Here is a 16,635-nt window from a genome sequence, read left to right on the forward strand (position 1 = left end):
AGTTCTAACGGGACCCCCAGGCTCAGGTGGAGGGCTTCTTCAGTACCCAGATGTCCTGCTGGTTCATTTTATCTTTTAATGTGGCAGCTCGTGGCTCACTGGGAGATGAGTGTTTGACGGAGAGGAGGATGTGAGGAAGACCAGAGCACAGGAAGCAGTGAGGTCAGTGAGGAGGAAGAGGAGAAGCCAGGGAGGCGAGTGATCTGATGAACTCTCAGCATGTCTAAATGAGCAGGAGACTTGGGGGGGAGGGAGGGACGCTGACAGACGGTCTCTTGTCCTCTCAGACTCACTGACGTGAAGCGTCACCATCCGAGTGTCTGCTGCCCGTCTCCAGCTATCAATAAAGACTCTTTTGTTGCCAGTTTGACTGCAGCAGCCTCCTAGTGGCCATGTTGAATACGACAGGAGACGGAGGGGCGATGTGGTTCCACAGCCGGCGGTGGGGAAGGTTGTGTGGGCGTGGCCTCCACAGCTCCTCCTAGCTTTCCTGCCAGTGATCCACAGCATTTCATTCTTTCAAGGTGCTCAGAATGTTTTGTGCTATGGTGACAGAAATCTTATGAAACTAAAACTGATTGATTGGTTAAAACTGAATACTTGTATTGATTCATGTGGCGTTTTTTCTCTTGTATAGTCATTTTGATTGTGTCCTGACCAACAATATTTGTCTAGGTCCCTGGTTGGACCTGGTCTCTGGACCACCAGAGCACCTGATCTCCTCCTCAGGGAACTGCCTCCTGGAGAACCACAATATCTGTGTGTCTGCTGCTTCTCTGGCTTCTGGAGCTTCTTCTTCACTGGTTCCTAGAAGTGCAGTGTTCCATCCCAAGGTGCACAGTAGCGCCCTCTACTTTACAGCAGTGAGAACATGGAGGGAAGCGCTAAGGAGCTTTTTATGTCTCTGTGATGGAGAAGCTGTCCATCCGTCCATCCTCATTATTGCAGTATCTCTGGAGCACTTTGAGAGAACGTTTTGGTTGTCTAATGTCAAAGGTCACTTTGACAGGCAGATATCATGGAGATCAAAGTGGTGTTGGTGTTTTCCTCCTTGATAAATCTACTTTGTACTATGTTTCCCCTCTTTTCCAGCAACTACAAACATTTGAAAACATGTGGGTTTGAAACCTCCAGAGAGCAAGTGGATCTCAGACGAATCACTGAGAACTGAGTCTGATGATCTGATTGTGTCTGGCAGCCATGTTTGTTTCTGTTACTGTTCTCTTTTGATGAGGAAGCGTCCTCAGATCTGTGTGGTGCAGTAACTCCAGGCACTGGGTGGATGCATGATGGAAGGATGGATGATGGATGCATGGATGAAGGATGGATAGATGGATGATGGAAGGATGAAGGATGGATGGATGATGGAAGGATGGATGGAAGGATGGATGATGGATGGATAATGGATGATGGATGGATGGATGGATGGAAGGATGGATGGATGGATGATGGATGGATGATGGATGGATAATGGATGATGGATGGATAATGGATGATGGATGGAAGGATGGATGATGGATGGATGGATGATGGAAGGATGGATGGATGATGGAAGGATGGATGGATGATGGATGGAAGGATGGATGGAAGGATGGATGGATGATGGATGGATAATGGATGATGGATGGATAATGGATGATGGATGGAAGGATGGATGATGGATGGATGGATGATGGAAGGATGGATGGATGATGGATGGATGGATGATGGATGGATAATGGATGATGGATGGAAGGATGGATGATGGATGGATGGATAATGGATGATGGATGGATGATGGATGGATAATGGATGATGGATGGATAATGGATGATGGATGGAAGGATGGATGATGGATGGATGGATAATGGATGATGGATGGATGGATGATGGAAGGATGGATGGATGATGGATGGATGGATGATGGAAGGATGGATGAAGGATGGATGGATGATGGAAGGATGGATGAAGGATGGATGGATGGATGGATGATGGAAGGATGGATGAAGGATGGATGGATGATGGAAGGATGGATGAAGGATGGATGGATGGATGGATGATGGAAGGATGGATGGATGTGATGTTTAGACTGGAGTGAAGACAAAGTGCTTCAAGTTTGATTGACTGCAGGTGCTGCCATCCAGTGGCGGAAGAGGTGACATATTTTTCCATTCTTAGTATAATGTAATTACGGCTGACTACAACCAATAATTCTACAATGTCTTTCAACATTCAACAAATTGAGTATTCAACACTGACAGTGCTGAGTGTTCACTAAGAGCCGGGTCTTCGACCTCCTGACTTATTCTGCATGTGTGCCTCGTTGTGTCAGGTGGGGTCTGATCCTCCTGGTGTCATAGAGGCGTATCGACAAGACCAAGCAATGGAGGCCACATGAACCTTAACGGTCAGCTGGTCATCAATCACGACACCCAGATTTCTGGCAGTTTTTGGGCACGAGTTGATGTGAATCAAGCAGAACGCTGATCTGTGTTTGAACACAGGGACACACTGGGAAGACAACAAGCTCAGTTTTGGACAGGAACAGCAGAACTGAGACCAGCCTGTCACCTGGGCCGGGTTGAGATTGGGCTCTTTGAGCAGTGGTGACAGAGCTGCTTCAAAGCAGTGTGGAAGACACCAGTTTCCAGGGAGGAGCTGACAATGTGTGTGACTGCAGGTTTGATTGTGGGCAAGATGGTCTGCAGGATGTTGGTGGGTACTGGATGAAGAGGACAGGCTGGAGGTTTTGAGTTCAGGAGAAGTCTGGAGACCTCGACCTCACTCAGAGAAGCTGAAGGTAGAAGGTTGGAGCAGACTGAGCTGGTCAGGCTCTGGTGGCCGGTGGTGGCCACCTTCTCAGTGAAGGAGGAGGCTAACATGTAGGAGTCCGTCAGTGGAGGGCTGAGCCGCTGCAGCAGGGAGGAAGGAGTTCAACAACACGAACAGTTTTCCTGCGTCAGAAGAAGCTCAGATCTCGTTCTCATAAAACGCTCGCTTTGCAGACTGGAGGCAGGAAGTGAGGATGCAAGTTTTTGTTGGTAGGAGGAAGAATCAGAGGGTTCTTGGGATTTACGCCACTTTCCTTCTGCTGCCCTCAGTCTTGCTCTTTGTTCTCTTAGAACTTCAGGGAGCCATGGACGTGGTGGAGTTTCTTGGCTGGTTTAGACACCAGGGGGAAGAATTTGTCCAGAGAGGGACAGAGGGTGTTTACTGCATCGTTAACAGACAGTTAAGAGAAATGAGTGTGGTCAGGCATGTTAGCGCACACCACGTCCGACAGTTGTGTTGCCCTGAGGAACTTCAGGTTTTGGCTTCAGGAGGGTGGAGAGATGGATGATGGATGAGTGGATGATGGAGGGATAGATGGTGGATGGATGGTGGATGGTGCAGTGGAGCAGTGACGGTTCTTTGCTGTGATTCTTTGACTTTCTCGTGACTGGCATTTGTGATTTTGAGTGTTAAACATTAAGAAGAAGAAGGAGGAGGAACTCAGGTGTGATCCTGCCGGCCTCCAGCAGACGATTGCCGCCGTCAGCAGAACAGTCTTTTTGGTGATAAGGTCAGGTGACTTGCACCAGCTCAGGGGAAATCTGACCAACAGATGATGAGAGTGAGGCTGAGCGGGCACTCCACTGGCAAGCTCTTCAAACATTCACATGGCGTCCGGTTCTGAATCATTCATCGTCAGTGTGCGCGGCTGATCGCTCGCCACTCCTCGGCTGCTTTATTGATGAGGATGATGTCAGCAGCGTCTCCACAGGAGCAGCAAATGTAAATGTACGTGGCCTGCTGTCAGCCCGCCGTGGTTCCTACCACAGGCGCCTCCTAAGACGCTGAAGACTTCAGAGGTTTTAACCTTCGCGAGCCTCCTACTCTCAACCCTTCGCTTCACTCCATCAAAGAAAGAGGAGGTGGTTTCCTCTGTACCAGGTTCCTGGTCACTTGGACTCTTGTCCTGGACAGAAATTTGACATGTTGATGTGTTAAAGGAGCTTTTGGAGGGTTTTGACATCTGAATCTTGACTGGTGCTTCCATTGGCCGTCACATCAGCAGCAGCAGCAGCAGCAGGGCTAAGATGAAAACTTTTGGATCAATATTTTATGAGTCAGATTCTTGCAGGGTTCCTGCATCTCTGGAAGCTCCTGGGATTTCTAAGATTTATTTTCAAGGTGTAAAGTCAAGTTTTTGAATTTGAAAAAGTTGGTGGCGACTCCACGCCCACCCCCTCTGACCACATGATTCCTCCGTCACATGTGGAGTTGTCAGCTGCCTTGCATGGGAAGATCTTGTTGTACACTCCAGCCCCCCACCCCCCCCACAAGTGCCCCAGCTTGTGCAGCGACCTGACACACACCCTCAACCCCCTCACAATTGTGCCTGATCCAACCAAGTTGGAGACGACATGGGAGCCGAACCAGCAGCCTCCCTGTTGCTAAGCAACACAATAGACCACTAAACACTAAAGTCTTAATTTTGTCCTTTCTGGCTTCTGTACATTCACCTTGGAGGCGCAACAGGACTCCTTCTGACGTCTTCAACATTCCAGGTTAGTCCACCATGTGTGACATCAGCAGGGCGGAGCTGAACTCAGCTGCCAACAGCACAAACAGAGCCGGTTTTCGGGAGAACATCGCACAAGCAGGAAAAACAATACAACTAATAAACCCAGTTGGGTTTGTGATCAGGTCAAATGAAGAATGATCAGCTTCAGCATTGCTTCACTCTGACATCTGGATTCCAGGTCAGCTGACCTCTGACCTTTGATCATCCTAAATTCAAGGACAGTGCTGCCTTCAACTGCAGCAAGAGATGAAATCCTGGTTCTGTGTGTGAGAGAGTGATGAAGAGAACGACAGCGAGAAAAGAACAGGATGGAACAACAATAGGAATAGTGCCAGAGAGGAGGAGGAGGAAGAGGGAGGAGGAGGGGGAGGAAGGCAGGCAGCCACCGCAGCAGCGGTTCAGCCGTTGTTACAACCAGGGAGCACTGTTGCCACGGGGATGATCACCACAGCAACGGCGAACAGGAGGGTGACGGTTTGGCCTCGTGGTGTCAGTCGTTGAGCAAGGCAGCGGGACCATGGGAAAGAGGTAGGAGAGAGAAAGAGAGAGAGAGACGTGAGGATGATGAGGAAGAGAAATAAAGATGTGACTGAAAGACGTCACACAGGAGGAAGTGAAAGCGCCAAAGAGGAACAGAGAGAGAGAGAAGTTAACTGTCCAGTTTGGAGATGTTTAGTTTGCTGGGTTTTCCTGTCGAGACGAACCGTCACAGTAAGTTCTTCCATTGGTTGTTGTCCAGGTGTTGGAGCTTTGTGAGGGTTCTAGTCCTGCTGTGGTCCCTCAGCCTGGTGTCATTTGGATTTAGGTCACATGTTTACAGGCTAGAAACTCCAAAGTCTCTAGGTCTAGTTCTAGTTCTAGATCGAGTTCTAGTTCCAGCTCTAGTTGTAGTTCGTCCTGTCACGTCACATCACGTCACGTCACGTCACGTCACGTCAAGTCCTGTCACGTCAAGTCAAGTCCTGCCATGTCACATGCTGTCACGTTACGTCACGTCACGTCAAGTCCTGTCACGTCAAGTCCTGTCACGTCAAGTCCTGTCACGTCAAGTCCTGTCATGTCACGTCACGTCACATGCTGTAACGTCAAGTCCTGTCATGTCACGTCACGTCACATGCTGTAACGTCAAGTTCTTCCATTGGTTGTTGTCCAGGTGTTGGAGCTTTGTGAGGGTTCTAGTCCTGCTGTGGTCCCTCAGCCTGGTGTCATTTGGATTTAGGTCACATGTTTACAGGCTAGAAACTCCAAAGTCTCTAGGTCTAGTTCTAGTTCTAGATCAAGTTCTAGTTCCAGCTCTAGTTGTAGTTCGTCCTGTCACGTCACGTCACGTCACATCACGTCAAGTCCTGTCACGTCAAGTCAAGTCCTGCCATGTCACATGCTGTCACGTCACGTCACGTCACGTCACGTCACGTCACGTCACGTCACGTCACGTCACGTCACGTCACGTCACGTCACGTCAAGTCCCGTCACGTCCCGTCAAGTCAAGTCCCGTCACGTCCCGTCAAGTCCTGCCATGTCACGTCACGTCACGTCACGTCACGTCACGTCACGTCACGTCACGTCACGTCACGTCAAGTCCCGTCACGTCCCGTCACGTCCCGTCAAGTCAAGTCCCGTCACGTCCCGTCAAGTCACGTCACGTCAAGTCACGTCCCGTCAAGTCCCGTCAAGTCACGTCCCGTCACGTCACGTCACGTCACGTCACGTCACGTCAAGTCCCGTCACGTCCCGTCAAGTCACGTCCCGTCAAGTCCCGTCAAGTCCCGTCAAGTCACGTCCCGTCAAGTCCCGTCCCGTCAAGTCCTGCCATGTCACATGCTGTCACGTCACGTCACGTCACGTTTTGTACATTTGTACGTTTTGTATTTTGTACAAATCCCCATCAGTGCCGTTAGTGCGTCTCTCTAAACCTTCCTGACTCCCTGCTCCAGGCTTGTCAGTGCCTGCTGAAATCTTAAAAAAAACATCTGCGATATTTATCAAATGTCACTTTAAACCCCAGTGAGAGTATTTCTGTATACTCTTGTTGTACTACTGTTGTTGTGTACTGTTGAAGCATCTTTTAGGACAGAAGGCTGGTATTCACACCTCAAACATTTAAGATTTTGATACGTTATACAAGAGTTATGAGTGGCTCTAATATTCTGACGGTCTTCATGTATGATCTTCTGATAGGTTGTATGAGTATTCACGAGATTCACCTGTAACTCCTGGACTTGTAGAGTATGAGTCAAGTGGACATTTGGATCCATACTAAATAAAGAGAGCTGACCAGTAGTGTCCTCCACTTGGCCTGTCTCAGGACATCAGGGTCCCCGTTGAAACACCATCCATGGGGGTCCGTGACCTGTTGAGTCTCCTGACGATGTCAAATGTGCAACGTGACTGTAAATAAAGCTGAGTCAGTCAAACGTTGCTGACGCATCTATTGATGGACGTCTGTCACACGATTCACTGTCATCTCCGTCGCCCTGGCAACCACCGGAACCACTAGTGTTCATAATAGGTGTGCGAGGAAACAACGACTTGATCTCCAACCTTTCACCTCAGCAACATGACCTGTGACCTCATCACCCGGATGTGTTCAGCGCTCCTGCTGCTCTCGCTATGCGTGAAGGTGCTAATGAATATGGAGCTGCGCGTCCTCATCGCTGCTGTATCTCTTCACTGACATTCGCCACATCTCATTTGAGTGGGCCAGCTGTCTTGCCGCTGAGGCCTGCCCACGCCTTATGAATATTAATGAGCATGTGTGATGTGGGAGGGTGATGTGTCAGAGGAGGGTCGTCAGGGTGACAGACGATGAGCTGATGATCCCGGGAGAACGGCGCTCATGTCAGCAGGTCAGGAGAGCGTGACCACACCAGTCGTCCTCCATCACGAGACTAAACCTGTTTTTTTACAGTTGAACCTTTGCTGTCATCGACGGCACGTTTTTACACTCACGTGTGTCTTTTTCATGAACACAAAATCCGATGCAGTTCTGATGATTATATATTTATTTCTTCTATTTGCATCTAGTTGATTGGTGGGCCAGGGTGAACTTTGACCCCTGCCTGATTAGGAGTTACTGATCATCCAGCTGGATTAAGGAGACCTGGATTATACCAGACAATTTGGAGAGTTAAAGAACAGACATTTTGAACAGTTTAGCTGTTGTTCGCCATCAGTCTACATTAGCATCAAGCTAAATATATGTGGCAGGATCTTCCTGGATTTTTGAGCCACAAAGAAGTGACGAAGGAGAGAAAACATCTTTCTTTGTGTGTTTCTCACAGTGTTGTGTGATCTCCCCACAATGGGAGACACTGCTTTACTATGAGAGGCGCGCGCGCGCACACACACACACACACACACACACACACACACACACACTGTCAGTATGATTGATTGGATAGTTTATTATCACAGAAACAAAAGACTGTTCTTTGTGTGTGTGTGTGTGTGTGTGTGTGTGTGTTTGTGTGTGTGTGTTTTAGCTCCCTTCACACACTCATGTATTTATTTTGTCTAAGAATCCTGCAGCCTCTCTTCACTTGGACTTTTCCATCAATGGACAGTAAATAAACAGAAACTCGCCTGCAATAATAAAAACATCATTCGACCATTTTGACTGGCAGGGGAACATCTGGACAGCTGCTTCTCACAGGTCCTGCACATTCATCTCCGTTGATTAAAAGAAATTTTAAAATTCTTTTATCCGTCCTTTTATCCATCAATCATTCAGGTGGACACATGTCAATGAAGGTGTTGACACAAGCCATCTATGTCTCAGATGTTGGAAGACAGGTGGGACAGATGTCTGAGGGACAGGTCTCTGAGGGACAGCTGTTTAAGGGACAGATGTCTGAGGGACAGTTCTATGAGGGACAGCTTTTTGAGGGACAGGTGTCTGAGGGACAGGTCTATGAGGGACAGATGTTTAAGGGACAGGTGTCTGAGGGACAGGTCTATGAGGGACAGGTGTCTAAGGGACAGCTGTTTAAGGGACAGGTGTCTGAGGGACAGGTCTATGAGGGACAGGTGTCCTTTAGTGTTTGTTTTATTTATTTGTAATTTGTTGGGATTCTCTCTTTCTTCCAGACTTTGAGACCAGGCTGGAAGTCCGGCTGACCAGTTGACGTTTTGGGAAAGTCGAGGGTTCAAAGGCCATGGCGGGCCGACTCCTCCTCTTCCTGTTAGTCTCAGTGACACTTGGCCACACACACTTCCTGTCTGGCCAGCGCTTGAAGCCCCGCCTCCAGAGAGACAGACGCAACATTCGTCCAAACATCATCCTGGTCCTGACAGATGACCAAGACCTGGAGCTGGGTAATCCATGAATATTATAGTTGATAGGAGTATTTATTAGTGGTAGTACTATTGTAGTATTGTTGATGTATATCTTAAAATGAGAAGTGAGGAGAGAAAAAAACACCAAACACAGTTAGAATGGAAATAATCCTCCTGGACTGGCTCAGAGGCTGCTGTTAGCATGTCCACACACCACTTTCATAAACACAAGACAGACACTGGATATGAATTTGAGAAAGTAAAAGTAAAAAACTCACCACAGAGCAGCAAATTCACATTTGTGACATTTCTAGCGAAGGACATGCTAACTGTGAATGTGCGGTTGTTTGCTAATGAATCCGTTTGTTCTGCGTATGATTGTGGGATGTTGACAACATGGCGTCCTCTAAACATTTTGTTTGTGTGTTGGAGCATCTGAACTCCGGCCCGCCTTGACTAGCTAGTGTTGCTAAGCTAGTTTTGTTAGCCTGTAACAGAAATACCTGCCTCGCTTTAGGTTCAATGCAGGCGATGAACAAGACTCGCCGTATCATGGAGGAGGGCGGGACTTCATTTTCCAACGCCTTTGTGACTACACCCATGTGCTGTCCATCACGGTCCAGCATGCTCACTGGGAAGTGAGTTGAATCAATGACACTCAGGCACCAGCTAGTCGGGGGGGGGGGGGGGGTAGATACACCTGAGAGATGAGGGGTCACTCAGGGGTTAAAATATTAACTTATTTATGCAGAATTTGTGTTTTCTAATAGCACATGCGAATGGCATGTTCTTAACCCTGCTACACTTGTAATGACAGGGATTTGATTACTTTGTGACGTGTGACAACTGCCAGCTGCTGTCAATCAACTCCAGACACGCCCCTGCAGTTTAAGTGAACTCTTCTTCATTCAGTGATAGCAAAATGTTATCCTATATGAATAAATAAGTATGTTATCAACATCGTGAATTTGGGGAGAGTGTTATGTCCCAGATGGACTTAAAAGTCAAGTGTTACCATGGTACCGAAGATGATGTGGACGATTACCATGCTGAGAAGTTGCTAAGCAACAGGCTGCTGGGTTTGGTCTTTTACCTAATAAACAAGAAAGTACATGTTGACAATAAAATTAAACATGATTTCACTTTCAGTTGCCTCACAACTGCCTCAAGTCCAACAGGAAGTGGTCCTGTCAGGGATGAGGTGTGTTTGTAGTCCAACAGGAAGTGGTCCTGTCAGGGATGAGGTGTGTTTGTAGTCCAACAGGAAGTGGTCCTGTCAGGGATGAGGTGTGTTTGTAGTCCAACAGGAAGTGGTCCTGTCAGGGATGAGGTGTGCTTGTAGTCCAACAGGAAGTGGTCCTGTCAGGGATGAGGTGTGTTTGTAGTCCAACAGGAAGTGGTCCTGTCAGGGATGAGGTGTGTTTGTAGTCCAACAGGAAGTGGTCCTGTCAGGGATGAGGTGTGCTTGTAGTCCAACAGGAAGTGGTCCTGTCAGGGATGAGGTGTGTTTGTAGTCCAACAGGAAGTGGTCCTGTCAGGGATGAGGTGTGCTTGTAGTCCAACAGGAAGTGGTCCTGTCAGGGATGAGGTGTGCTTGTAGTCCAACAGGAAGTGGTCACGTCAGGGATGAGGTGTGCTTGTAGTCAAACAGGAAGTGGTCCTGTCAGGGATGAGGTGTGCTTGGAGTCAAACAGGAAGTGGTCCTGTCAGGGATGAGGTGTGTTTGTAGTCCAACAGGAAGTGGTCCTATCAGGGATGAGGTGTGTTTGTGGTCCAACAGGAAGTGGTCCTGTCAGGGATGAGGTGTGTTTGTAGTCCAACAGGAAGTGGTCACGTCAGGGATGAGGTGTGCTTGTACTCCAACAGGAAGTGGTCACATCAGGGATGAGGTGTGTTTGTAGTCCAACAGGAAGTGGTCCTGTCAGGGATGAGGTGTGCTTGTTGTCCAACAGGAAGTGGTCACATCAGGGATGAGGTGTGTTTGTAGTCCAACAGGAAGTGGTCACGTCAGGGATGAGGTGTGCTTGTCGTCCAACAGGAAGTGGTCACGTCAGGGATGAGGTGTGCTTGTACTCCAACAGGAAGTGGTCACGTCAGGGATGAGGTGTGTTTGTAGTCCAACAGGAAGTGGTCCTGTCAGGGATGAGGTGTGCTTGTAGTCCAACAGGAAGTGGTCACATCAGGGATGAGGTGTGCTTGTAGTCCTACAGGAAGTGGTCCTGTCAGGGATGAGGTGTGCTTGTAGTCCAACAGGAAGTGGTCCTGTCAGGGATGAGGTGTGTTTGTAGTCCAACAGGAAGTGGTCCTGTCAGGGATGAGGTGTGCTTGTAGTCAAACAGGAAGTGGTCCTGTCAGGGATGATGTGTGTTTGTAGTCCAACAGGAAGTGGTCACGTCAGGGATGAGGTGTGCTTGTAGTCCAACAGGAAGTGGTCCTGTCAGGGATGAGGTGCGTTTGTAGTCCAACAGGAAGTGGTCCTGTCAGGGATGAGGTGCGCTTGTAGTCCAACAGGAAGTGGTCCTGTCAGGGATGAGGTGTGCTTGTAGTCCAACAGGAAGTGGTCCTGTCAGGGATGAGGTGTGCTTGTAGTCCAACAGGAAGTGGTCCTGTCAGGGATGAGGTGTGCTTGTAGTCCAACAGGAAGTGGTCACGTCAGAACTCTTTTCTAGGTTGTATGACTTGTCCTATTATGAGCAGATCACTTGGCTGACAGACATTTTTAAACCCTGCTGTCTCTCTCAAGGTACGTCCACAACCACAATACCTACACCAACAACGAGAACTGTTCCTCGTTGTCATGGCAACGACAGCAGGAGCCGCGTACATTCGGTGTCTACCTCAACAACACTGGATACAGGACAGGTGTACAAACACATACACACACGCACACACACACAGACACACACACACTGATTAACATAAGTGTGTGTGTGTCTGTGTGTGCTTGTGTGTGCATATATTTGTGTACTTGTGTGTGTGTGTGTGTGTGTGTGTGTGTGTGTCCACTCTCCAGGTTTCTTTGGGAAATATCTGAACGAGTACAACGGTTCGTACATCCCTGCTGGCTGGAGGGAGTGGCTGGGTTTGGTGAAGAACAGCCGCTTCTACAACTACACACTGAGTCGCAACGGCGTCCGCGAGAAACATGGAGCGCAGTACCCTGAGGCATACACAGGACACACATACACACACACACACACACACACATGCATATACATATGCACACACACAGATACACACATATACACACACACACACATGCATATACACATGCACACACACAGATACACACATATACACACACACACACATACACAGACATATCAGTGTTGTCACAATACTTGATTTCACACTTTGATACGATATTTTGATATTCGATTGGATTTTCGATACCAAGCAGCCACTCAGAATGTTGTGCAAAAATGCTTTTTATTTCAAGGAAAATAAAGAACTTTATTCTTGAGGAAGAGAAGTTTTACAAGTTCTTCTTTACACATTAACAGTATTTAAATAAGTTTTAATATATGTACCCTACCGTCGATGAGCTTCAGCCAGCGCTCGCTAACAAGACAGCACGTCAAAGTGAACAGCGATCGATGTGGTGACTCTCAGCAACACTCCTTCTGTCTGTCTGGGAGGAGCTTCGCTACCTTCGTCGTGTTCGCTCCTTTGTCGGCTCAGCATCTTGCTGCTGTCCTCGTTCATCCGACTCGAGTCCAAAGAACCTCCAAACAGGACTTCTGCTGCTTTATTGATTTATTAAAACTGGTTGGTGCTGCAGGCGCCATCTCATGGCAGCTGACACACGTGGAGCGACGACACGAAAAAAATACAGCCAGCGGTGTTTGTGTGAGCGAGGCAGGAGGGGAGGGGCTGCTGCACCATGGCTCGCCCCCCAGGGCAGCGCTCTGTGTGTGTGTGTGTGTGTGTGTGTGTGTGTGTGTGTGTTGGCGGCGGCCAAGGAGGCAGGTAGAGTATCGATACTATTGAAAAGTCATTTAGTACCGTTTTTACTTTTCAAAATCGATATTTAATTTATAAATTGATATTTTTGACAACACTAACACATACACATATACACACATACATACAAATACACACACACATAAGCACATATACATAAACACATACACACACATACACGTAAACACACACATATACATAAACACACACACACATACACACACACACAAGTGAGGGGGTGTGTGTCATGATCTCACATCCTCTTCATCCTCCTTGTTCTAAGTTGCAAAAATACTGCAGTTGAGGTTCTGGAGTTTGGACCTTCAGAACCGGCTCCTCTGGTCAGCGACTACAATCATAACAATGAGTGTGTGTTTGTGTGTTTTCAGGACTACTTAACAGACCTGATCACAGCTGAGTCCATCCGCTACTTCCGCTCCTCTAAGAGGGTTTACCCTCACCGGCCGGTGCTGATGGTTCTGAGCCACGCTGCACCGCATGGACCCGAGGACTCAGCGCCGCAGTACAGCACCGCCTTTCCCAATGCCTCACAGCACATGTAAGCCCCCTCCACACACACACATATGCGTGCACACGCACACACACAAAAACAAAAAAAAATATAATCCAGTTGAACAAGAGAGGCGCTCTGTTGAGGGTTTAGACAAAATCCTGGGGCAACTAAACGACACAATCCTCCCTGGGTGTGTGTATGCATGCGTGTATGCGTGTGTGTGTGTGTGTGCGCATGTGTGTGTATAATGAGTGACTCCCACCAGCTGACTCGTTTACTGGTTTCTTCTACTGGCCAGCACACGTACGATTAAAGATGACCAGTATAACAATGAGGAAATTTCAGATGAGAACTGTCTCAACAATACAAAGTGTATTTTTCCAGTTGTTTCAAGTCTCTCTTCTGCTGTCGTCATTCCCAGAACTCCCAGTTACAACTACGCTCCGAACCCAGACAAGCACTGGATCATGCGATACACCGGCCCTATGAAGCCCATCCACATGGAGTTCACCAACACGCTGCAGAGGAAACGGCTGCAGACGCTGCTGTCAGTGGACGACAGCATGGAGAAGGTGGACACTCACACACACACACACACTCACACTCACACACACTAATTGAGGGTTTAGTATATTATTGTAGAATAATTTTGTGCTCCAGGGTTCTTATGAAACTACAGAGACTCTTAAATTGTGAAGAAGATCATTCAGAACTCTGTAGTTGTCATCATGTTGGCGTGAATCTGGGCTGATGCTTGTATTTGGAGTTGCTCCTCATCAGCATCGCAGCGGCCGCCTGGCGTGCAGCGTCCGAGTCCCGCCGCAGCTCCTTTCTTTGCTTTCTTTGTTTGAGTAAATGAAACTGTTGCTGGACTTTGATCTCCTCAAACACCCAAAACGATTCACTCAACCCAGCGGCCACACCGACCTCAGGAAAGTCCAGTTCCCCGCATCGTCCTCACACGGCGCGTCAGGGTTCAGGAGACTGCCTCCTTGATGGGTTGTGAATGTGGGTGTTGCACAGGCACGTGTGCCACGTCTGTAGCCTCCGTCAGGGGAAGGAGCCCGCCATCATGCAGTTGACCTCATCAAGCACAAATACATTTGTGCAGCACGGCAGCGTGTTTAAGAAAGCCTCTGTTTCCACTGTAGGTGGGTTTTCTGGGGCGGAGCTTCAGTAACAGTGTCCTGCTGACAAGATGTTGTGTGTGTGTGTTTCAGCTGTACGACATGCTGGTGGAGACCGGCGAGCTGGAGAACACCTACATCATCTACACCTCTGACCACGGCTACCACATCGGCCAGTTCGGCCTTGTTAAAGGTGCAAACTGCAAACGCACCTTCAGCTGCCCTCACCTGAGTACTCAACTGTGGACTGAAAGCTGACACTTGTGTGTGTGTGTGTGTGTGTGTGTGTGTGTGTGTGTGTGCACGCACAGGTAAATCAATGCCGTATGAGTTTGACATCCGAGTCCCGTTTTACATCAGAGGACCCAACGTGGAGCAAGGCAGCATGTAAACACACACACACACACACACTCTCAGCATCTCGCTACATGACAACTAGCTGCATACTAACTGCAGAGTGACTTCACAGTCACCTGACCAAACCCAGCCCACCTGGTGGGATCGTCCCACTGCAGCAGTTGATGATGGTGTAAATGTTGAAGTTAGTTAGTGTGAGGTTTTGTGTGTGTGTGTGTGTGAGTGTGTGTGTGTTTGTGTGTGTATACGTGTTTGTGTGAGTGTGCGTGTGTGTGTGTGTTTGTGTGTGTGAGTGTGTGTGTTTGAGTGTATGTGAGTGTGTTTGAGTGTGTGTGAGCGTGTGTATGTGTGTTTGAGTGTGTGCGTGTGTGTTTGTGTGTGTATGCGTGTTTGTGTGAGTGTGTGCGTGTGTGTTTATATTTATGTGTGTGTGAGCGTGCGTGTGTGCGTGTATGAGTGTGTGTGTGTTTGAGTGTATGTGAGTGTGAGTGTGTGTGTGTGTTTGAGTGTGTGTATGCGTGTTTGTGTGAGTGTGTGTGTTTGTGTTAATGTGTGTGTGTGTGTGTGAGCGTGTTTGAGTGTGTGAGTGTGTGAGAGAGATTCTGGTCAAGTAGATTAGCCCGGTCCGAGCTGTTTCACGAGGTGGTCATGAGCTCAGAGCTGTCAGCACGTCATCATTGTGGTGGAGGTTTGGTGAAACATGTTGTTTTCATGGAAGCTCGACTGACTGAGAGTCATGAAATATCAGTTTATTTTGGATCAAAGCACTCAGCCTCGTGCTCCTCTGGAGCTCATTCAGATGCTGCTTTGATATCAAAGAAACTGCAGTGTGACTGAGACAACAGTGTGTGTGTGTGTGTGTGTGTGTGTGTGTGTGTGTGTGTGTGTGTGTGTGTGTGTGAGAGTGAGAGGGATTTGACATTCATTTCTGCCGCTGTTCAGAAATCCTCACATCGTCCTCAACATCGATCTGGCTCCAACCATCCTGGACATTGCTGGCCTCGACACGCCGCCAGACATGGATGGGAAGTCGATATTGAGTCTGCTGGACACTGAAAAACCTGTCAACAGGTACACACACACACTCACACACACACACACACACACACACACACACACACACACACACACACATCAGCAGTTAGCAGCAGCACTGAGACTAAAGGTAAAATGTTCCTTCCGTCTCTTACCCTGGTGATTCGGACTTCTGGTTTTGTGACCTCACCTCTCCAGTCCTCACTACCAGGAGGACTCAGCTCACTCAGGTGTTTCTTCTCCTCCATCACTTCTTAGTGACTCCAGAATGCAGGAAGAACCAGCCACATATATTTAGCTAGAAGCTAACAGAGACTGATGCTAACAACAGCTAAACTGGCCAGGAACGTCTGGTCACCAACACTCCAGGGGGTCTGGTGTGATCCAGGTCTCCTTGATCCAGATGGAGGATCAGGGGCCCACTAAGACTGGGACTGGAGATCAGAACCGACTAGGACCCTGGGGGTTTGACACTACTGTCACTACTGAGCACTGAGCTGGAAGGTTGATGCTCTAGCTTCAAGCGAAAGAAACATGGCTGGGTCTTTCTTTCATCCTGGAGTCACAAAGACGTAACAGTGTGAACTCCAACTTCACTGATGTGAAATCACCTGAGCTGCTGCTCGTCTGCTTTCAGGTTCCAGGTGAACAAGAAGTCCAAGGTGTGGAGAGACTCCTTCCTGGTGGAGAGAGGGTAACCCCCCCCCCCCCCCGCAAACTGCAACAAGCTACCATAGATGTGTTCTTACACACCTTAGGAGCCCTAAGACAGCCTGATCCAACTATCATCCATCTATCAGTCCATCTATCAATCCATC

The 16,635-nt window shown here is 48.4% G+C and overlaps 1 protein-coding gene across 5 annotated transcripts in view; it reads left to right on the forward strand.

Annotated features, from left to right (window-relative positions):
- Positions 1 to 16,635, forward strand: part of sulf2b (sulfatase 2b) — a 71,355-nt gene that overhangs the window by 34,894 nt on the left and 19,826 nt on the right. For 3 of the 5 annotated variants that reach the window (XM_086212914.1, XM_086212918.1, XM_086212915.1), the window contains 10 exons: positions 8,633 to 8,860; positions 9,339 to 9,459; positions 11,565 to 11,683; positions 11,835 to 11,986; positions 13,174 to 13,343; positions 13,720 to 13,870; positions 14,519 to 14,618; positions 14,737 to 14,812; positions 15,725 to 15,853; positions 16,455 to 16,511. In XM_086212914.1, coding sequence (XP_086069040.1) covers positions 8,701 to 8,860; positions 9,339 to 9,459; positions 11,565 to 11,683; positions 11,835 to 11,986; positions 13,174 to 13,343; positions 13,720 to 13,870; positions 14,519 to 14,618; positions 14,737 to 14,812; positions 15,725 to 15,853; positions 16,455 to 16,511 — 1,235 coding nt within the window. In that variant the 5' untranslated portion in view covers positions 8,633 to 8,700. Of the gene's footprint in view, positions 1 to 4,993; positions 5,075 to 5,173; positions 5,258 to 8,632; positions 8,861 to 9,338; positions 9,460 to 11,564; positions 11,684 to 11,834; positions 11,987 to 13,173; positions 13,344 to 13,719; positions 13,871 to 14,518; positions 14,619 to 14,736; positions 14,813 to 15,724; positions 15,854 to 16,454; positions 16,512 to 16,635 lie in introns of those variants that run through there. The other 2 variants (XM_086212917.1, XM_086212916.1) reach the window with 2 other exon arrangements.

Source organism: Aulostomus chinensis, chromosome 9 (genome assembly GCF_037954235.1).
Source record: "Aulostomus chinensis isolate RoL2024-O1b breed Wild chromosome 9, RoL_Achi_v1.0, whole genome shotgun sequence".
Lineage (NCBI taxonomy): Eukaryota > Metazoa > Chordata > Actinopteri > Syngnathiformes > Aulostomidae > Aulostomus > Aulostomus chinensis.